This window comes from Otolemur garnettii, unplaced genomic scaffold, assembly GCF_000181295.1.
Source record: "Otolemur garnettii isolate 467f Iridium unplaced genomic scaffold, OtoGar3 scaffold00012, whole genome shotgun sequence".
NCBI lineage: Eukaryota > Metazoa > Chordata > Mammalia > Primates > Galagidae > Otolemur > Otolemur garnettii.
Window position 1 is genome coordinate 6,987,962 of NW_003852407.1, and position 23,088 is coordinate 7,011,049.

Sequence of the window (23,088 nt, forward strand, 5' to 3'; positions counted from 1 at the left end):
GCTTTGTCATGGTCCCCTAGAGAAAGCCACCTATGGTGCTGGACCATCAGGGAGCTCCTCTTTAGTAAGGTGCGCCTGGAATGGGCCTTGCTGTGGTGAGAGGGTCTGCCCATTCCATTTGGAATTAACACCAATTTGGGAATCTGCAAAAGACAGACCCTCTGGGGGTAGGGTATGTCTCTCACACTTGCCTGGCTAGGATGGGCTTCTTTTCCTAATAGAATCACAAAATTTAAAGGTTGGCAAGTGGCTTAGCTAAAGGCAAGTTGTTCCACCTACTTCTAGTGTAAAAATCAAGTTAACCATTTCCAGACAAGGGGGCATCTTTGGGGGACACTCGCTGAAAGAATTGCTGCCTGGAAATGGTCTGTGCCACCATCAGGCAGCTCGGAAAGGTCTTCATCTGAGGATGATGGACTCAAGATCTTCCAAAAGTTCTCCTCCTCTGAAGACAGCCCTCTTCTCTCTCTTTTTTTTTTTTGAGACAAGAGTCTCAATTTCTCACCCTTGCTACAATACCGTGGTATCACAGCTCACAGCAACCTCTAACTTTGGGGCTCAAGCGATTCTCTTGGCTCAGCCTCCCAAGTAGCTGGGACTACAGGTGCCCATCACAACACCCAGCTATTTTTAGAGATGCGTTCTCACTTTTGCTCAGGCTGGTCTTGAACCTATGAGCTCAGGCAATCCACCTGCTTCGGCCTCCCAGAGTGCTAGGATTACAGGCGTGACCCACCACACTTGGCCTTGCCCTCTTCCCTTTTGTTCTTTTTTAGGAGACAGACCCACCTTTCCTGGTGTATCAGTCAGAGTGGACCAAGATGGTCTCTGACTTGGATGTTGTATTTTAATATGGTCTAAGTTGGTGGCTTAGATCAGACTTAGCTTGGAATCCCTCAGCCTGCCCTGGTTGGCCTGTCCCTGCCACTTCCTCCTTAGTCAGTATTTCTTAGGTTCTCTCCCTTTACTCTCTCTTTCCCTTTCCCTTCCCTCCAGTAGCCCCCTCGCCTACCCTATCCTCGCCCTGAGGTCACAGCCAGGGCCTGCTGACTCTGGTAGAAGTATTCTCAGGGACCCTTCTGGGCAACCTGCACCCCTGGGGATCCCTTAAGGTCACTGGTGGCAGGACTTCGGAATAGGAGGAAGGTCTGGGGAGCCCAAACCCTGGAAAACTCACAAGTCCAATCCCAAATAATTTAGTCCTTGTATTGGCAGATCACGTGTTTCTGTTTTTATAACAACATTGGAAGGAGTATGGGAGAGGAGGAAAGAGATGGGAACACAAACAAGGGGTCAGGGTCGAATAAGGGAAGGAGCAGGGCCAGAAGTGTCATTCAAATTGCAGTCTTGGCACTAGACAGGTGGACCTTGCCTGGATCACTTTCCAGCCTGGGGCTTTTTTCTTCTTTAAAATGAGGATAATTCTAGTCTTACCTGAGCTTTTAGTGAGAGCTACTGAAATCTCATGGGCTTTGAGGATTATAGGGCCCCAGAAACATGAGAGGCCTTTTTTTATGAGACAGAGCCTCACTTTGTGGCTCCAGTAGAGTGCTGTGATGTCATAGCTCATGGCAACCTCAGACTCCTGGGTTCAAGGGATTCTCTTGCCTCAGCCTCCCAAGTAGCTGGATTACAGGTTTCTGCCACAACGCCCATCTATTTTTAGAGGCGAAGTCTAGTTCTGGCTCAAGCTGGTCCCTCGAACTTGTGAGCTCAGGTAATCCACCCACCTTGGCCTCCCCAAGTGCTGGCATGAGCCAGGCTCATTACAGGCATGAACCACCATGCCTGGCCCGAGAGGCCATTTTTTATGGTGAGGGAGGGACCATACCTAAGTGACAAGGGCTGGAGCTAAGGACAAAGCCCAGGAAGCTTAACTCAGGACTGGTGGGGCCCAAGCAAACCACCTCCCCAGCTACCTTGTCCTGTTCAGCAGCTGTCATCTCCATCTCAAGGCAGTGCCTACCTTCATCACAGATTATCCCCCGGGCAGTTTCTTCTGTAGAGCTCTATCTAGTATTAAATTTTCGGGTGCTGCTTGTTGAGGGCAGGGGCTATATGTTTGGCTCATGGTAGACCTGGGAGGTGTAACAGGGTAGACCTGCCACTTCCTCCCTCTGTCATCCCCAAAGCCTGGTGGGCACTGATCACAGAGAGACACCTGTGGGCTGCAGCCTGCCCTTTAGAACCATGGAACCCTGTGCACCCTGCACCACAGCAGGAAGCCTGGCCTTAAAAACACCAGGCTTTTGGGTTATGCTCTCCTGACTCCATGGCCCCAGGACACTGTGCCCACTCAGCCCATTGCTCATGTCTCTGGTCCTTGCTTGCCAGCAACAGAGCCTGAGTATTCCAAGAGGGTCAGAGGGGAGGACAGGTGGCTCTGCTACACCCAGGTCTTTCTGAGGGACAGATCCAGGCTGTGAGGCCAGCCCAGGCCTCTGGGGGTGGCCAAATGCCATCCCCTCACCTGCTCCCCTCTGCCCCAAGGAGCAGCTCCTTTATCAGGAGGCTGAGCTGGAGGCTGGCTGTGAGCTGTGTGTGGTGGGAGGAAGTACCAGCTGTTCCCCTCGGCGTGCTCCCCATAGCATGTCACTGCGTCTGAAACTGCTCATCGCAGTCCACTCCTCTGAGGAATGGCACTTTAGTTTCCTACTTCAAAGAGCAAACATGGCAGGTGGGACTGGCAGACTGTCAGCCAGCATCCCACACGTCTACATGGTTATCCCAGCAGTGCCAGTGTACCCCGAAAGCTTGCTTGGAGATCACTTGGTGTCAGCTGGATCCCAGCTAGAAACAACAAAGACAGTTTGAGGACAACTGAGGAAATTTGAATACAGACTGTAAGATATTATTGAATGAATGTTAATTTTCTCAAGTGTGGTAATGGTTTTCGGCCAATAGAGAAGAACACTCTTATCCTGGTGAGGTACTGATGCCTGCAACTTCAAATTGTTCCACCAAATACACATAAAAGCATCAAGCAAATACAGCAAAAACTATGGGTAACCGTTGAATGGAGGTGGGGGTTATGTGAGTGATCGTCTAACTTTTTTTGGTGCGTGTTTGAAAATGATCATAATAAAAAATTATGGGCAAAATCTCCTGAATAACTTGTTTAAAATTCCAGTTTAAACTGAAAACTGAGAATTTAAACTCCAACTCCCTTCCTGCCCACCCCCTCCCGGGGCCTGTGGCTCGGAATGAACTTCTGAACAAGATCCCCCAAGTGTTCCTGGAGCAGGTACCCCTTGGAAGCCACTGAGAGACCCTGCTCATAGCTCCCAAAGTCCCAGTCCCAGGGCAGCCTAGTTCTGGAGAGGTCAGTGGTCATCTGGGTGAAAGCAACCATGCTAAGTAGTGCAGGGAGCACCATGCCCAGGCCCTTGGGTGCTCTGGTTCCCTTCTGCTGCTCTCATCCCTACTGGGGGTGGCACTGTCCACCCAGCATAGGGCGCCCTGCTGCCCCAGCTCTGGCCACGCCACACCTCCACCCTCATGCTGCAGCAACTTCAACCACTTAAACATGGTGCTGTGTCCCACCTCCTGGTCTTTGCTTAGACCGTCTCTTCTTTTTTCTTTTTTTTTTAAATTTATTTTTTATTAGATCATAATTGTGTACATTAATTCTATCATAGGATACAGTGTGTTGCTTCCATATGCAGTTTGGAAATGAGAGTTTTGGAACTCTCATCCAACTGGCTAACATAGCCATCATGTCTTTCTCATAATTGTTGTGTAAAGACATTTATATTCAACCTTTAGACAAATTCACATGTACCCTAATAGGATAAATTATAGGCGAGATCCCCACAATATCATTCTCTTCACCCATCCTCCCCCTTCCCCTCCCCCCCTTCCACTAGACCGTCTCTTCTTGCTTTCCTCCGGAGCTCTACTCTTCTCCCATGGCCTCTCCCACTTACACAGCCAATATGTACCAGCTCCACATACCCTCCTCCAGGAAGTCTTTCCAAGATGGGAAGTTAACTATCCCTTTCAGGTGCTGCTGTGGTACCCGTAGCTATCTCCACTGTGGCCCTGATGGGGTCCCACCAGCTGATGGGGTTTCCACTTACTGTGCCACTCACTAGCCCAAGGACTTCTGGAGAGTCTCACTGGTGCTGATCCAAGTGTTCCAGTCCAAGCACCATGTAGAGCTGTACAGGCTGGTCTCTCACAGGCACATGGGGGCTGGGGCTAGTTCTGGCTGATGAACTATAACCATTAATGAGAGGCCCTCCAGAACTTTCTTTTAACCTCCAGCTCACCAATTGACATTAGGGATGGTGGATCCCTGGGAGCCAGTCCCAAGTAATAATAGTGAGTAAAAGCTTCCTGTAGATCTGTGATGGGCACATAGCTACAGTGAGAAATAAACCCTTATTGTTTTCAGCTCCTGTGAAGTGGGGTTTGTTTATTATCACAGCATTACCCATCCCACTCTGATACAGATGCCTTATTCATATTTGTATCCCTAAACACCTAGCCCAATTGCCAGCACAAAGCAAATACATAAGATGTAATTCCTATCACAGTTTTACTTGGCTGTGAAACTGACCTCAAAGCCCTGGCAGATGTTCCAATACACACCACTCCCATGTCCTTAACTTCTTCCCTGGTCATACAGGACTCTCCATTGAGATGCCCCAAAGTGTCCCCATACAAGGAAGTACAAACGCCACCTATTATGACCTGTGAATAGGTCAGAGAGGCCCCTAGAGGGATCCCAAAGTAACCATGAGCTGCCATCACTTGCTTGCCCTTTGTGACAATCACTCATCTCCCTGGAAAAAGCATCACGGCCTCTTTTAACAAAAACATTTATTTTTCATGATTATGGGTACATAATTGTTTGCAGGGTATGTGTGATGTTTTGATACATGCATGCAATGTGTAATGATCTAACCAGGAGTATATCCTTCACCTCAAGTATTTTATCATTTGTTAGTAACATTTCAATTCCACTCTTAAATTGTAAAATACACAATAAATTATTGTTAATTATAGTCTCCTTATTTTGCTACTGAATACTAGATCTTATTCATTCTAACTGACTGTATTTTCTTTTACCCATTTACCATCCCCACTTTATCCCTCCGCTTCCCCACCCTTCCAAGGGTAACCATCATTCTACTTTTATCTCCACAAGTTCAGATTTTTGGGCTCCCACATGTGAGTGAGAACATATTTATCTTCCTTTGCCTGGCTTATTTCACTTACTGTAATGTTCTCCTCCGGTTCCATCTACTGGTTGTTGCAAATGACAGGATTTCATTCTTTTCATGGCTAATATTCCATTGTGTGTATGTACTCCATTTGCATTATCCATTCATCTATTCATGGGTACTTAGGTTGATTCCATTTCTTGGTTTTTCTGAATAGTGCTGCAGTAAATATGGGTGCAGATATCTGTCTGATAGACTGACGTCCTTTCTTTTGGTCATATACACAGCAGTGGAATTGCCGGATCACATGGTAGCTTTAATTTTAGTTTTTTGAGGAGCTTCCGTACTGTTTGTTTTCCATAGTGGCCACGCTGATTTACATTCCTACTGACAGCATGAGAGGGTTCTCCTTTCTGCACATCCTTGCCAGCATTCCTTATTGCTTGTCTTTAGAATAAAAGCCATTTTAACTAGGGGGAGACGATGGCTCATTCACGGCCTCTTTATTCCCCTGACCTGTTGTCCTTTCTTCTTGCTAGCTCACTAGGATCCCAAGCAAGCCTCTTCCCTTTCTCTTGAGGACCAAGGCCTGCAGAGGCTAAAATGAACAACACATTCACAGTGGAGTGTAAACAGGGAAGGTAGTGCCTCTCAAAACCAACCTGGCCAGACTTGAGCAAATGGGGCAAAACTGCTAGCGCTTTTGGACTTTGTACATCCTGAGAGGTTCCAGGTCAGGGGCCTCTGCTGGGACCCTCCAGCCTAGACCTCGCCTCAGCTCTTTCAGCTTTCAGTCCCTGAGACAGTGGTTACCAGATACCACTGCAGAGGGTGTGAGGCAGTAAAAATCCCAGGAAGCGGGGGCTCCAGGCCTCTCCCTGGTTATGAGTTTCCAGGATTTGATATTCCTCTGACCACAGCTTTGCTCAGCTGCAGCTCAGGGCTTGCTCTCTGGCACCCTCTGATCTCTGTGGGGGCCATACTCAATCAAGAGCTCTCTGCACATGCAAAGGTCACTCTGCAAGGAGGGGCCTAGGGAGCCCCTTATGTCTGCAGATGGCTTGGTACTTTCTAAAACCCTTTCACATCCACTGTGTCCTCAGATCTTGACAATCCTACCAGGCAGGAGGGAAGAATATTGTTATCTATGTTCAAAAGCAGATGAACTGACACAGAGGTGAAAAAAATGTGTTCCCATCTACCTGGCAAGTCAGTGACAGAGCAGAACAAAGACTGGGCCTCCAGGCCCTATGACCAGTTTCCTGTCTGCTTTACTATGGTGTTCTACTTAAGAAAGGGTGAGAGGGGCATTTCCTGACGTTTCATGCTGAAGTCATGCATGCGCATGCATGTGCACATACATATATTCATACTCTATCAAAATACAGGGCCCGTGAGCATAATATATGGTGGCTCCGTGACAGACATCCTCATAGGAGATTAGAAGAGCTTGTGTGAGCAGGGTCTTGATCACTGTGAAGGGTCACCCTGATGAGTGCTGCCCAAGTGTCTGGGAACCAGCAAGGGCTGTAGCAGCTAAGCTTGGATTCTGCCTTCACTCCTCACGGTGCACAAGTGGATATGGGTGGCTGAGGTTCCTCACGGTGAGCACACAGCTGCTGGTGGACCCTGGGGGTTCATCTGGCTCAAATTTTCATAATTGGACTCCTGAGCCTGGGGCCTGCAGACAGGAGAAAGTTGACTGACTACCCAGTGCAGGGAGAGGTCCCCGACTGCCCAAGGATACCCCAGCATAGGGCCACTGGGGGGCAGGGCATGGAGACTGACAATGTCAAAGGCAGGGAAAAAGAACAGGGATGGAGCTACTGTTGGTGACAGCAGCCCAGACTGTCTGAAGCTTCAAAACCATCTCAGTGTCCCTGACCCCCAGATGCACATTTCCAGGCCAGACCTCCTCATCCCTAGCTGCTGTCCTGCCTTCTACTCTGAGACATCTCAACAGGCATCTCAGATCTCAATGTCCTCCAGGACTACACATGATCCTCACTGCAGTTCTCACCCTCATCTTTATCTCAATAATTAGCACCTAAGGCTCAAGCTTCAGACCTGGGCAGCCTGGCCATGTCCCACACAGTGGGCTGCCCACCCAGTCCTGTGTGGAGCCTGGCCTCTCATCTCCCCACTCGGCTACTGTGCTTTCATCCAAGCATGCACACCAGTCTCAGCCAGCAGCCTCTTCCCAGGTCTCCTGGCCCCTGCTTATTCAAGTGACAGGGCCACTCACCTACCTGCTTGAAACCACTTGGCATCTTCCCATCACACCCAGAATAACCAGGTATCACTGGAGACTTTCTACTTGACTGTCCCCTTCTTTGGGCCTCTGTCCTCCCTACCCACTATTCCAGCATCCGTCTGCAGGTCCCCTCAAGGTCACATCCCAAGGAAAAGCTTCCTCTATAGAGACACAACCCAGGGGATGGCTCCCTCCTCACCTAGAATGACTTTGTGTATTTATCAAAATTCTCTACATGTGTTCTGTGAGGTCAGGGACTTTGCTATATCTTTAGCATCCAAACCAGTGCGTGGTGCATAGTAGGTCTTCAAATATTTATTAAATGACTGAACAATAGTTGTCCTTCTGATTCAGGGGCCTTGGTATGGCAGTAAATTAGCAAAGAAAAGAGACATGGGCCAGGTTGTGAGACAGAGGGAGATGGTGGAGCCAGCAGCTAGAGAAAGGGGCTACCAGGTAGTACCGCTTGTCCAGCCCTTGGGGCACAGGTGGGAGCAGTTATGGGAGTCCCCAGCTCTTCAAATGGACTCTGAAGGCTGTAGTCCTCCCAACCGCACCCCAAATCCCAGCCAGGGTCTGCGAATCTGATTCTTTCTTGGCCCTTCCCTTCAGTGGACACTACAGATGAAAAAGTCATGGACCCGACAAAGACTTCCTAGTCAGGGTCCCTGGGCCTGTCATCTAGGCCTCAGAACCTCTGGAGATTTTGTTTTCAGTCCTTCAGCAGAATGCCTGGGGGAAGGAGTGACCCTAAGTTGGCTTTTGTGTGGGTTTGCCTGTCCACGAATGTGGTGGGAGGATTGCAAGAGGAGACACAGCCCAGAGGTGTGAAGATAGGACAGAAAAATTACCCTTCCAAGGGGGCTGGGAGTGTGTGTGCGACTTGGTGGCCTGAGGGAGGGGGTGCTTTGGCAGCTGCAAGGAGGGCCTAGACCCTGCCCAAAGCCAGGACCCCTGCCCCAGCCGTGTGCCGGATCCCCCCCTCCCCCCGCCCGTTGCCACCCTGAGAAACCTGCCTGCACTCTTTGGGGGAAGGGGACTAGATGGGGTGGGGTGGAGGCAGGGGAGCTCACTTACCGTTGTGGGGTGTCCTGAGTGACCGGGTGCTCTGTAGGAGGGACAGAGAAGGAGGTGGTGTCACTCTCCATTGCAGTGTCCAGCCTGTGTGCCCTGCCTCCCATCCACCCTGCTGTGGAAAGGGCTCTCAGGGAAACCACTCCTTGTGCAACAGTAAATTAGCAGGGTGTGAAGAAGCGACACTGAAGCCTTGAATAGAGTGAGAGAGGAGGGTGGACTGAACAGGCCACCAGTAGAAGCTGCTTTTCTGAGGACCCTGAAGCACAACATGCCTGGTGAGTTTGGAGAGCCAGCAAGAAAGCTAGTGTGGCCACCGGAAGGGAGCAGCTAAGGAACCATGATAAATGCTGGATTTCCTCACTGGGGTTGGAGACTAGTGCTATGGACCTGGATGGTCTGTCTCTGGGAAGCCCCCTCCCAATATGGGGCCGAGAGAACATTTCCTGCCCTGCCCAGTAGCTGCTGAGCTTTTGCACATGCTGTTCCCTCTGCTTGGAACCCCACTGCCCTTGCTTGCCTAGCTCATGCCTGCTTGAAGTTTTTGATTTAACTATCACCTTATTTCCAGCAGAAAGCTTCTCCAGACACCTGGCCTGAGTGAGACATACCTCCCTGCTTTCTGCAGTGCCTGGGATCTAAGAGAGCACTGTCTTACAGCCCCTGGAAATTCTGTGTACTCCCCAGCTCCCGCTGGAGGGCAGGAAAACAGGTGCTACCCAGCTGTGTATTCCTAGCACCTATACGACCTCAGGATGTTGGCCACAAGGCCTTACCCAAGAGAAGAGCCCCGCCTGCCCCTCCCGCCATCCCGGGCCCCGCGCACCCACCTTCACGGCTGCGGGCGGCACAGGTGGCCAGGATGCCCAGCAGCAGCAGCGCCTTGAGGCCAAGCGCGCCTAGCAGGACCGCGATAGCCGAGGCCCCGGCAGCGCCGCGGAAGCGGAACAAGTATACGCTGGCCTCCGCACGGCCTAGGCTGTTGGCAGCTGTACATGTGTAGCGGCCGTCGTGGATCAGCGCCGGCAGCTCGGCGGTCACCTGGTGGCTGAGACCTTGAGAGGGACTCGGCACAGCCGCCGACCCGTTGCGCAGGGCTGGGCCGGACCAGGCGAGGGCGGGCTGTGGCTCCCCTTCAGCGGTGCAGAGAGCGCGGAAGGCGTGCGCCGGGCCGGGCAGCACCGAGATATTGACGATCCGTGGAGCAGCTGCGGGGCGGGGGAGAAGACTAGTGACAGTCACCTAGCCGCCTTTAAGGTGGGGTTGGGGGTGAGGAGGGCAGGAAAGCTGGCTGCTGTGCGCGGCAAAGGCAAGGGACACCCCCCAAACCCCGGCCGTCTGTATGGGAGAGCTGGACGGATTGGGGGTGGGGAGGCTCAGAAGAAAGAGATGGGCACTTGGGTGCCAAGCTGTCTGGATTTCAATCCACGTGAGAACTTGGGCAAGGTCTCAGGATCTTAGATCCCAGGTACTGCGATTGTATCATTCTCTGCCTTAGTTTCTCCATGTGTAAAATGGGGATCATAACAGCACTCACCTTATGGGGCGGTTGTTGGGAAAATATGACAAATTAATACTTGTGGGGTCTTTGGACCAGGGCCTGGGCCCAGCCGAAGAGCTCACTGGGTGGTCCTTATTGTTGTAGAGCAGGAGTGGAGCTGGAGAGAACCATTGCTCTGGGGACCAGGACTGTTTCAGGCATCTGCGCTAGCAAAGTGCTGGGCGCTTGGTGGGCTCCCTGTGCACTCCCCGGGGCTGCGAATGTCTTCCAGGGCAGGAACCCCCGCCCCCCGCCCCCATTGCAGTCCTTGCCATATTTAGGATTACCGTCACCATGTCTTAATCTCCCCTCCATCCCAAGCTCCTGGGACGCATTCCTATTCCCGCGCCCCACCCGGCCCTTCTTGGGGCCAGGATTCTGCATTTTTACCAAGTTCCCAGGTGGTCCTAACCCACCCTCCGGTGGAAGACCCCTGGGAGAAGTGTTGGGTCCTGTCGCCCTTCCCAGCTAGCCACAGGGGCTGGGCCTGGGTAGGCGGGAAGGGAGGAAAGAGTCCCCGTGCCGGCTCACCGGTCACGTGCAGCCGGACGCCATGGCGGCTTTCGTAGCGGTCCTGGACGTCGCCGGTGAACTCGACTCGGCAGAAGTAGCGGCCGTCGTCGGCCAGGGCGAGGCGCTCGATGCGCAGCGACAGGTCGTTGCGGCGCGGGTTGCCCAGCAGTCGGAATCGGCCGTGCAGGCTCAGCGCCGTCTGGCAGAGCTCGCTGCCCCGCGCAGCCGCGCACCGGAACACCTGCGGGCCCGAGTACGGCTCTCGCGCGCGCCAGATGGCGGTCAGCGGCCCGTCGTAGTGGCGGTGCGGGTGCGTGAAGGTGCAGGGTAGCATGACCGCGTCGCCGGCCCTCGCGCTGACCTCGGCCGGCACCTGCATGGACCAGCGCTGTGCGGTCTCACCTGTGGGCAGGTGGAACGGGGAGGTGGGCGGGAGGCGTGTGAGTTCTTGGCCCCCAACTCCACAGCACCCCCAGCTGAGCGGCTAGAACCACAAGACTCAGGCAGAGCCTGGGGCCTGGAAGCTCAGAAGTCAGAAATATCCTCTTCCCATACACAACCAGGGGGCTGGAATCCCACCTGGTGACTTGGGAGACAATCTCCCCGGCCTGCATTGGTGTCTGGACTCTCCCCCTTGTTCCTAGGAACTATCTGCCTCTTTCATGTGAGTCCAGCCTCAGCTACAGGCTAGTGACCCCATGCTCTTCCCCTTAGCTTTTTCCCATCAAAACCTGCCCTGCTGTGGAAAAACCCAGGTATCCCATGGTTACAGTACTGTCCTCAGATCCCCAAGGTGGTGATCATAATAAAAACACTTACTGTGTACCTCTGTGTTGAGCAAGTTCTCTGTAGTATCTCTTTTCGTTTTCACAAAAGAGCCTGGAGGTAAAGCATAGTTTATACCCTGTTACATGTTAATAAACTGAGGCACAGAAAAGTTCAGTAATTGCTTAAGGTCACACAGCTAGGATGAAGCCAAGCCAGGATTCCGACTTAGGATTGCTCCAGTCTGCAGCCCCCACCGCAGTGCACTAGTGAGACCTTGTGTCTCCAACATTCCCACCTACAGAGAGGAAACTGAGGCTCTGGGAAGGCACAGTAGGTTTTGAAGCTGATGTGTTGAGTTGGTGGGTTGGTAGAGGAGATTCCTCTAGAATCCAGGTCAACCCAAGTGGACTGTGCCCTGACTGACTTCCCCAAAGGTTAGTGGTGGGGCAGGCAGCCAAGGGACAGAGTGGTGAGCTGTTGTGCTGCCTCCTTGCTCTGTGCCAGTTTTGCTCTGTGCCTCCTTGATTCTGGACTCAGTTTTCCCAGTCTGGAAACTGAGCTCTGCTTCCATGTGCTATGCCACATGAGTGTGGCTTTGGGGACAAGTGGGGGGTGGTTGGAGAGCCTCCTCTGTGATTAGCAGGATCAGGCCTGGCTGGTGCCTCCCCCAAGGAGGGAGAGTGGCTGCTAAGCCTGCTCAGCCAGTGCCCCCAGGGCACAATTCACAAAAGCATCTTTAAATGGAATAGTGTAGCCCTTGTATTTCCAAAGGGCTTTGCAATTTACACAGTTCTTTTATATACACTATGTCAGGTGACTTTCAAAACACCCAGGGGGAGAAAGGCAGGGTAGATCCTGTCCTAGTTAAGAAAATAAGGGCCCTGAACACACAGGTAGACATGGGAGGAACTCAGCTTTTCTGACTCCAAACCTAGTGCTCTTTGCCCTTTGAGGTGATTTAGCCCAATTCACTCTTTGGACAGGAATCCCTTCAGCTCACTGCCAACCATGCTCCATAGAGCCCATCCATCTGTGAATAAACTACTGGTCACGACATTCCTCCCACACCGAACCAGCCTCTCCAGCCACCCATAGGACTGCCACTGCTCTTTGGGGCATGTACATCCTCTCCCCAGATGGCCCTCCTACAATCCCACTGTGGCTCTCCTAGACCCGAGAAGCCTTCCCTTTTCTGGTGGAAAAATTCTAGTCCTTTACTTGCCACTTCTCAGTCTGACTGTCCTCTTCCTTCAGTGTAGTGTCCTGAGCCAGGTGGCTCCAGGGGTGTGTTTCAGGAGTGCTTCACCTGCACAGTGTTGTGTCCCACAGTGCTGCCCTGGGTCCCACTTGGGCTCATGCCTAACTTGCCATCAAGGAAGGCCATGAATTCTTTTTAAATACAACCTGCTTTTAAGCCTAAATGTCTTTTCTTCTGGACAAGTGAAGTGATGCTTTTGTACCCAAGTGGAGGACTTAACACTTAGCTTTAGAAAAATGTTGTTTGCTCAGTCATCAATTACCAAAGGGCCTAGTTCAAATTTGGAAAACCTGTCTGATGGTTTTGCTAGTTCAGTCAGTTCTTCTTGCTGCAAAAAATGTCTCCCCAATCTTGAGACTCAGCCTCTGACTCAGTTTCTCTGCTACTTCCCACCCTCTGTGATCTCAGCCTCCTCTGACCTCCTGAATCATGTAGGCATCATGGAGCCAGGCACTGATTCCCCAGGTATTCATTAATTCAGCAAACATTTATCGAATACTTCCCCATGATGCCAGGTACCGAGAAATGAACTGTGGTGACAAAGGTGGACAGATCTGAGCTGGGAGCTCCATCAGCCTGCTGGAGCTCCCAGCTCAGATATGGAGACAGACTTGTGAACACATAATTACACCACAGTCCACCAGGTGCTCTAATGATGGACATGGCTCCTGGCCTCTTTTCACACACCAGCTCCCTCTTATTCATCTCCAGATCTCCTCCAAGCCTTCCCTGTGGCCGGGGGACCTTCCTAAGCCACAAGCCTGTGTCTGGACTTCTTATATAACTGTATGTCTTGCTCAGATACCCAGGAGCTCTGGGAGGACCAGGATGTGTCTATGTGGTTCTATTTGTGTTGCTATTGCCCAGCACAGTGCCTGCCACCTACAGACGTATGTCAGATTGACTTGCTACATGAGAACAGAAGGGAGGGTGGGTAGAGAGAAGTGTGCTGTGAATAGGCAGGCAGGGATTGGAGACCCCCTAGGAGAGGAGATGCTGCTTTAGCAGAGCCTTGCGAGAGGAGGGGGATTTCGCTAGAGGTGGCATTCCAGGCAAAGGGAACAGCAGAGCAAAGCCTCAAGGCATGGGCAGCTGCATAAAGATTGCAGGGCATGGTGGGATAAGGAGGCTACGGCACGTGGTGCTTTGGGGAATGGTTGGGAAACATTTCTCATTTCATTTAAATCATACATCTCCATGAAGTGCTATCATTAGCCCCTTTTTAGAGAAGGCGTATCTGGGGCTTGCACAGCCCAGGTGACTTAGCTAAGTCATTTTACCAACCAGTAGCAGAGCCAAGGCTTAATCCTGGGTAGTTCTTCCTCCTTTGTTCAGGATTTTGACCTTAACTTGTATGTTCAATCGCTCAAGGATAACGGCCATGTCTGAAAACATCCTGATGTGTGAAGCACTTCACACCAGCCCCTCCCTCCCAGGATGGGTTTCACTTGAGGAGCAGAAAGGAAACACAGAGGTCCTTTCACCATGGGTTATGATCCTGGCTCCCAGTGGAAGGAGAGATGTGCTGCTTCCTGTTTATCTGAAATGGATTTTAAAAAGTAGGACTTGGACTCCCTTTCACACAGAGACCTTTGAGTGTCCAGCAGACTCCAGGTGAAGGTGGAATTGGCCAGGGAACAAATGCATTTGCTTCAGCAAGAATCTAAGCTCCCCAATATCCTGGGACACTTCCCATTCCAACTGGTGGCTAAAGTGACCTTGGACTAAGACATGAAAGAATGGGGAGGGATGATTCCTAAACTGGAACCATGGCTCCTTACTGTGGGCTCTCTAATATCTCTGACTCCTGTCTGTTAACCTCTAGGGGTTAAGAGGAGGTACACATTCTTCCTGTTATCCAAATACCTCCTCTCAATGGTGGGCCACAGGGTATGGTGAAAAGCATGCTGGCTTTGGCCCAGCCAGACTAGATTACAATCCACTTCTGATCATTCTTTCATCAGACTTTAACCAAGCACCCAGTCTGTGCCTGGAACCATCCTAGGCTCCTTGCATACTGGGTGATCTTTGGGCCAGTTACTAAACATCCCAGGTCTCAGGCTCCTCCGCTACCCAAGGGGAACATAATACTGTCCTCATAGGAGTGAATGAACCACATGTGTAGAGCACCCTGCACAGTGCCTGACTTGCAGCAAATGCTCCCTACATGTTGGTTCCCTCCCCCAGCCCTACCAAGTAGTGGTGGAGAAGTCCTCTGGGTGGTGCAGCAGGGGTTAAGCATTCCCTCACAAAGCACCATTTGCAGCTCAATTTGGCATCTTAGACCACTGAAGTACAGAAGCCCGGTCCTCATGCTCAACTCACTACGAAGCTAGTCTTTTATTTATTTATTTGCTGATAGGTATTTATTGAGAGTTTATCATGGGCTAGAATCTTCACTGGATATCAGGGATACAGTTGCAGTGACAAATTAGTAACTCTCTTCAGTGTGTCAACAAGTCTGGTCATTGCTAAGCCACTATTTGCTTTTTAATTTATACAGAATTCTAACAAGTTTATTTAGTTTCTGCCTAGGGTAATGAAAATCAAAAAGCTGGAAAGTGGTTTCTTTTGGTAGGCCTGTTGAAATCAGCAAGAAATGACAGTTGACATTCAGGAAGGAAAAGCTCAGTAAAAATAATGGAAAGAAGCTCAGGATAGAAATTATAAGAGTCCAATGTCAAAGGGACCATTCGGAGAAGTAGTGAACCCAGAGAGCCCTGAGCCTTTATGACATTGCACCAGGCCCATGTAACCTGTGTACAAAGAGATGACCCGAGTTACCATGGAAAGGCTTGTTGCCATGGGAGATACCCTGTTTTAATAGTGTGCTCCTCAGATAAGGTGTCGGGAGTTAGTCTGAGGTTCTGGCTCTGGCTCTGGCTCTGATGCTGACTTTGGGACCTTAGGCGAGTTCCCAGCACACTTGGGTCTGAGTAGGCCATCCTTAAGATTATACCTCTAGATGTTAACTGAGGTGACCTTTAAGTTTAAAGATCTATGTTTGAAAAATGATATTTGGATTAAGGTGACAAGGAAGCACATAAAACATTCTAGAAATATGTCTGGCTAAAGTAAACTAATAAACTTTTAGGTATTTAAAAATAAGCCAATAGCTATTTAGAAAACCCAGCTACTTGGAAAGATGCATGCACCTCTTGAAGGTCCTTCCTCAGCATTTACTAAAATCTGGAGAATGCTCTCCTCATACTTCCTTGAGGGGAAATGTCTGAAGGACAAAGGGCTGGGTCCATTGCATGGGGCATCAGCTCCATATCCTCGTAATCGCCCTCCACTAGGGAGGAGCTAACTAACTCCAGACCAATAGCCCAGAGCCCCATGCCCATGGTGAAGGGCGGGGAAGGGACATTAGGGAGGCAGGAACACAGTTGTGGGACCTGGCTGAACACGAATAGAAACAGAAATCTTGCTTTGGCCAAAGCTGACCAAAGATTGCCAGCAGTTCCTTGGTGAGGAAGCAGGGATTTTCACTGGACCTCTGTGCAGATCATTTCCAGGGTGCTGTAGTGTTGTGTACTATTGTACTTCTGTTAACTCTAGAGAAAACTGCTGATCAGTTTCAGGCAGAGCCTGGGTCTCTTGCTGTCTGTGGATCTGTCAATGTCTTTATATGCTTGGAATTACAGGGTGTCGCAGCTAGGATAGTGAACCAGGAGTGACCATGATGAGACAGTGTCCAGAGAGGATGCCCTCACACAATGGCAATTTAACAGGTACTAGGTCTGCTGGAGTGGACTTTCTGTGATAGTTTTTTGGAGAGAGCAAGTTCTGGATTTTGAGGGGGGCAGGATGATGCCAGGTGGGCAGCCATTACGGGCAGACCATGCCTCCTGCAGGGATAGCATCACGCCACTGAGAGCTGGAGTCCCTCGGAGATCTGTTGCACACCCCACCATCTACCATATGGCTGACATTACCAGTCGACAGGTGGCCAATCTGAGGAGCCCAACAATCTGTAAGGTGGCCACCCTCTTTGGGAACACCTGTACATGCTGACAGGGGTGATCTCAGGGACTGGCTCTGGTGGTCTCTCAAGCCTTATGGCAGCTGCAGAACCAAGGGAGGTCTTTTGGGAGGCACGGTTCATGCCGGCCATGGTCCTCACCTGTAGATATGTGGGTGGGGCTGGGGCACACCACCATTCATCTTACCCCTCCTGCCTTTCAATGTGCTCCCAGAAATACTTTCTCTGGGCTAGCATTTTGTCAGGGTAGGTTATTAACAGAGAAGGGCCAGAACAGGGTGGAAACAAGAAGGAGGGGCAGGAATTCACCCCTTCCACATGAAGGAGACCTAGGAGGTTCCAGGGAAGGGCTGAGGTATGAGGGAGTCTGTGTGGAAGCCTGGCTAGTCGTTGGCCTCAGGGTTATCCCAGCATTCCCTCTCCAGCCTGGATGGGGACAGGCTACTCACCTGTGCTGATAGGGGTGCAGAGCCACCACAGGCACTGCCATTCCCAGCTCTGATACAGCCTGTCACTGCCATGCTCCCCTAGCCTCTGCAGGGGACCCTGCCCTCTCACCCCTCCCTGCCATCCCTGGGTGGGACTTTCTCAGTCCAAGCAAGCCTGACCGTGTGGCCACTGGTGCAGAGGCACCATGGCTCACTCGACCTTCTCACTTCCTCCTGGCTCCATGACAGCAAGCAGCCCGGCTCCTCTTTGACCTTTCCCAGAAGCCCAAATAAGCTGCCAGGTCCTTGGGCAACAGCTGCCATTTATCTTGCTGTTTGGATTTGTTTCCTGCAGTGGTTCAGAGCTGGTAAAGTAAATAGCTCTTAGCACCAAGGTTTGCCCAGGCTCCTTGCCCACGGCATGGAGGCAGTGAGGAGCCAGACGTGCACATCTAGGCTGGGAGGCCCCAGCAAAGTCAATGAACCTTTCCTAACACAGGGACCAGGATCCTTGCTTTGCAGGGCTCTGGTGGAGAGTAAATGAACTGTTTGCTAATGGCCTGGCACCAGGAGTCCTGACAGGAAGAACTATTGTGGTTGCTGCATAGGCTGAGCCTAGGCTTGTGAACCAATTGAGGCTTGGCTGTGGTCACCAGGTGGTCAGAGCTCCTGGGCTAGTATTTGTCCCCCACCCCACCCATCTGGCACCTCCATGTTTCTGAAAGCAGAGAGGAGGAGATACGGGAGGCTGTATGGGGAGCCTCTGGGAGACCAGGAGCTGCCCAGAGCATAGGTGCCAGGTGGTGTGCTCCCATGAAGGGGAGGGCACTGAGATGGGATGAGAGTTTCCTGGGACAAAGTCCTCCCCCTTCTTTCACCAACAGCCTTCCCTGAGCAGGGAAGGGACTATGAGGAGTGGGACTGAGTTGGCACTGGCATCTGTTCCCAGAGCCCGGCGGTATACACATGGCTGTCAAACTGAGCCTGGTTGCAGGGCCTCCTGCCCAGGTAATCCCTGGAACCTGACTCCCATGACTCCCAGGTAAGGCCAGGATCCTCCCCCTTGGGACTGTTTCTTTATTCACTGTAGTCTCACCTCCCTCACACACTCTGAGACCCCACATTCTCCTCCTTAGTTTTTCCCCAGAGAGGCTGACAGCAAACACCCACCAGGAGATGGGAGCTCTGGGTCGCCCGGTTTTAGCAGGGATGCAGCTGCTGGCATGTAAAGAGAAGGGGTCTCCGCAGCCAAGGCAGCTTGCATGAGTGGCTTGGCTGCTCACGGTGGGAACATGGGCAGTTTGGTTTTTGTTTTTGAACATGTGACTGCACAGATCATGCTTCCTCTAAATCCTTTTGTCTTTATCCGATTCCTAGCAGCTGACTCTTGGCAGGAGAAGAAAAAAGCAAACCACACTAACACCCAAGCCCCCAAAGCCTTGTTTCTCTTAAAGGTCTGCGCCTTCAGTGACAGTTCATTACTGAACCACTGGGGGAATGCTGAGCACAGGAGCTGCCCTGGGGCCTTTCATCCAAGGCTACTTATCCTCCCTGGCACTGCTGTGAGGTGGCAGGGACCCCATCTTATAGGGGCCGGGGAAGGTAGGTGATCTGCCCAAGCCGTATAGCTGGTAAATAGAGGCAGGACGCAGAGCTGTGTCTCACAGTGACACTCACGTCCTTGTCCTGTCTCCTGGCTGCCACCTCAGGTCAGCCACTGTCTCAGTGGGACCCAACCATCCCCCAAAGATAGCTGGCTTAGATCAACTCGGGAAGAGATAGCTCCTTCCCCATTAGTGCCTCCCATGGGGCTCTGTGCATGGGACAATGGTTGTGTGGGATGGGGTGGGAGTGGGGTCCCCAGAGCCACAAAGATGTGGGTTTAAGTCCCGGCCCCACCCGAGCCATTCACTGAGCCTCTCCCTGTGCTCTAGTTTCCTTATCTGTGAAAGCAGGATACAAATAGTCCCCTCTGGTGGTCAGGAGGCTTCAGCACCCAGCACACAGTAAGCCATGTAGGCGTCTGCTGTCACTATCCACATTGGGCCTGACTGCACTCCACTCCATGCTAAGTAGGGACAGAAAAGGAGTCTAAGGTGTGGGAGTTCACAATCCAGATGTGGAGCAGAACTCCACACAAGGAATGATGACGGAGCCCAGAACACCACGAGGTCAGCATGTGTGCTGTGACAGCCATGCCTGGGGTGGCACAGATGCAGACTACCAGGCTGGGTTGCAGAAAGGATTTGGGTCTTTTCCTGGAGAGAGGGGCTTGTGAGGACTGCCATTGCCGTTTATCCCAGTTACCTCAACTAGATTGGGGATCAGTCACCCGAGAAGGCAGCTGAAAATGCAGATTGTTGGGTCCTGCTGCCTGATGTTCTGATTCTAGGGTGGAGCCAAAAAGCCTGCATGGACAGTGCCCTCCCGCCTCTGTGATTCTGATGCAGTGATTCCTGTGCCCTTTGAGAAAGACTGTTCCTAGGGACACCTAGTCACTGAGAAGTGACCAGTGACATTGTTACTTAACACAGAATTCCCATTCACACCCTGGGGTTCCTACTGGGAGGGCCTTTCACCTGTCCTAGTCCCCTGTGAAATCACTCTACCCTTCCCCAACACTGTCCCCAGATAACTATGTGCTGTCTCCCCTTGTCCTCAGGGCTGTCCTATCAAGACATAATGCCCTCAGAGGACAGCAGCACTCAAAGTTAGCTCAGAGCCTGTACTGTTATCCCTATACCTGGCCCATTGTCCCCCCACCCCCGAACCCCCGGGATCCTCACAGCAATGGGTGGGACAAGCAGCCTTTACACTGAGGCCCAGAGATGTCAGGGACCTGACATCAGTTTCAAGTCAATTAGAAATCCAAGGCAGAGCCCAGATCTGAACTTCTGACTTCTGTCACCACAGCCTCTGTAGCACTGCCCTGCCACCTTCACAGGCTCTGGACACACCCAACTGCCCCCCTTCAAGGAGAGACTGTACCTAAGACTGTAAGCATCTATTCTGTCCTGAGCATGGGCCAGAGAGAACAGTGGACACTCACCCATTGGGATGACACATGCCAAGCAGGCCAGGAGCTGGATGGACCTTTCCATGCTGTGACCATCTGGAGACCCCAGGCCAGCTCCTGCTTGGCCAACTCGCCAACAGAAGCCCCTTTTGGTGTGGGGAGAGATGGAGGGGGGTGGGCAGGGGCCAGGATCTGCAGGCCCCACTGGCTCTGTGGGAGCAGGAGGAACTGGAACAAGCAGCAGGCAGCTGGAGGTATGATTAGGCGAGACCCGTGGAGATTAGTCATGTGGAAGTCAAGAGGGGAACCACTGGGATGATTTTCCAGGACAAAAAGCAGGAAAGCAGATGGGAAAAAACAGGGCTGCTTCCTGCGGCCTCTGTCCCTTGGGGGAAAACTATGGTTCCTGTGCAGCTCACCCTTCCCTTCTCCCGTCTTCCCTTCCTCACTCCCACCCTTCCTTCTTTCCTTCTTTTTTCCTTCCTTTCTTTCCTCCTCCTCCCTCCTCCCTTCCTCCTTTCTTCCCTTCCTCCTCTCCTCCTTTCCGTCCTTCCTTCCTGCATTTTTAGTGTGCCAGAGGGGCTTTCTCTCCTTCCACGCTGTTCTTTCCCCTTCCCACCCCTCTGGAGAAGAGTCTGGCAAGATGGTGGGAAAGACTATGAGAAGGACCTGCCAACATAACACCCCACCGAGTAAGGTTATGGAAAGTTGCAAGAAAAAGACTGAAGCACAAGATTCACTTTCATGACCAGAACCTCTTCCAGAGGGCCTGTGGTCCTAGGACAGCAATTCCAAAACTTTACTGCTCCTAGGGATCTCCTGGGGCCTCTTGTTAAAATATAGATTGATCCAGGTGGTCTGGGGCAGCTGAGTACTTTGCATCTCTGCCAAGTCCCAGGTGATGCCCAGGCTGCTGGTCAGGAGTCAGCAGGAGAGACTTCTGGAGGAACCCCCAGGGGAAGCTTACTAGGTGGGGTCCTGGTGTGTGGTGCAGGACTGAGAGGACTGGCAGCCAGACCCCGTGGGGACTAGAGTGCTGTGGGCACAGTCCCGTAGGTGTGTCTACACACCAGGACTTCCACTTCATCAGTTTGTTTCCAGAGTGGGATTTCTGGGTTAGAGGATACACACATTCTGCATTTCAATTAGTATGATCTGATGTTTAGGCCCCAAATTGGTGGTGGTAGTAGTGATTTACAGTTTCTTCAAGAGCAAATCGGAGCCCCTGTTTCCCCAAGTTAACTCAGAAAAGCCAGGAGACGGAGCTTCACCGGCACTGACCCTAAGTGACTTTGTGATTTGGCCTGGTTGCTCTTTTTCCGGATGTCACTGCATCGTCTGTTTTCCAACGTGCCTCTCAGTTCATCGTCTTGCTCCAAATCGGAATTATGAGGAGAACTGGTCTTTGAGGAATATGCAGCGTTAGTTTGGAAAGCCTTTCTGGGACACTGCGCTGGGGGACTTGGCGGGTTAAAGGGCAGGTCACCACCTCACATGGCAGTGGGAACAACCCCTTCTCTAGGACTCTAGCTGTTCCCTCTGCTAGGAACCCCATATCCAACCCTGGATTCTCTTATCACAATAGGACCTCATTAAGGCCCTATTTGTTAAATGAACACTCTCTCCCTCCCCGGGATCTGATGAGGGTCCGTTTCCGGACCAGAAAGCTCACAGCACGAGCACAGAGGCTCTAGTTTACAATAAGCATCTCCGCGGAAGGATAAATAAGTGGAATAGAAATTGTAGCTGCGGACTAAGCCGGTGACTCCCAAGCTGGGGCTGGGTCTGCAGCGCCCAGTCAAGGATGAACTGGGCATACGTGCAGATGTTTGCTCTTTGGGCAGTTGACCTGGCACCCCAGACCAGCCACATACTTGCCCTATTACCCTCTGCCCTCTTCATTCCTCAGTACTTGGGGGTCCTTGTCTCTCAAAGCCTTATCTTCAACTTAGCCATGAGTCTCCAGGGCCAGACCTGTTTATTCCGCTGCCTACAGACATCTATGCTTGAACACATCCACAAGACCTGTCAGCACATTCCCCCTGCCCACTCTTGTTCCCCAACTTTTGGGTTCCATAATTCAGTAGGTGGAAGTGTCATCCTCCCAGACAAGCACAGCTATGAATGTGGAAGTTCCCCTGACGCTGCCTCCTCCTCACCTCCCACAGCCAGTCCTGTGGTTTTTGTTCCTCCTCCTTCCTCTGGCCATCTCTGGCTTGGCTCAGGCTGTCCCTTGTCACTGGACAGTTCCAATATCTCAGTTACAATCTGCAAGTACAGTGGTTTTTGCAAACATTGAAACTGATCATTTCACTTCCTGCTTAAAACCCTTCCATGACATTTCATCGTTCTCCTCTCCAAGTTCCAACTTGAGGTTGATGCTTGAGGTCTTTAGGTTCAAGAGAGATGCCAGCGGTTGGTCCACAGTCCTATGCCCCTTTCCCCCCACCCCAACCACAGTTCCTGAGTTGTCTTTGCACCTAGGATCTTCCCACCTATTCTCATCTTCTGGGGCAGCTCCTTTTCAACCTTTGACCCTCAGTTCCCAGTATTGTTACTGCGGGAATTTACGTTATGCATCTATTTGTTTTCTTGTTTATTGTGTCTCTCCTCCCCTGAGTTGTAAGTTCCCTGGGCTGGGCACTCACTGCAGCTTGATTCTTAGCACTAGAGCAGTGCTTGGCCACATCACTGGTGCTCAAAGGGTATCGGAAAGAATGCAGGGGTCTCTGCTGCCTGTATGCAGGCACCCCTCCCCCATCACAGAATTGTCTTCTGTTTGCTGGTCTGCTCTTTCCTCTTCCCTGCGCCACCCTCTCCTTTCTGGGCTGTGATTATGGAGGAGAGAACCAGGTTTCTGGTCCTTATCAGAGGACTTTATGCAGACTAGGTCATTGATCAGATGGATAAAATAAAATAATAAAAATAAATAGCAAAATTTTATAATATCCTCAGAAAGACACTTGAGACTCATTCACACTCAGTGTAAATGAATGAGGATCAACTGAAGTGTCACCCCATTCCCTGAGGGGAGTGTTCACAGATGTACATTGGGGTTAAAGAAATGAAGTTTCACGAGTGGAA

The 23,088-nt window shown here is 51.5% G+C and overlaps 1 protein-coding gene across 1 annotated transcript; it reads right to left on the bottom strand.

The window, feature by feature from the left end:
• Positions 1–6,767: 6,767 nt before the first annotated feature.
• SIGLEC15 (sialic acid binding Ig like lectin 15) lies at positions 6,768–20,089 on the bottom strand. The gene is made up of 6 exons (XM_003784729.1): positions 20,038–20,089; positions 11,369–11,428; positions 10,568–10,951; positions 9,327–9,704; positions 8,500–8,530; positions 6,768–6,849 (listed from the first exon to the last, which is right to left on the bottom strand). The coding sequence occupies exons 1-6, from the start codon at positions 20,087–20,089 to the stop codon at positions 6,768–6,770; spliced, it is 987 nt and encodes a 328-aa protein (XP_003784777.1).
• Positions 20,090–23,088: the final 2,999 nt, after the last annotated feature.

Excerpts from the sequence above, each read along its gene's own strand:
- SIGLEC15 (XM_003784729.1), bottom strand. The coding sequence starts at position 20,089 with ATGGAAAGGTCCATCCAGCTCCTGGCCTGCTTGGCATGTGTCATCCCA. Across the intron at positions 8,531-9,326 it reads TGCCGCCCGCAGCCGTGAAG|AGCACCCGGTCACTCAGGAC; the intron begins GTGGGTGCGCGG and ends TCCCTCCTACAG. Across the intron at positions 6,850-8,499 it reads ACTCAGGACACCCCACAACG|GCCCCAGGCTCAGGAGTCCA; the intron begins GTAAGTGAGCTC and ends TCCTGTCTGCAG.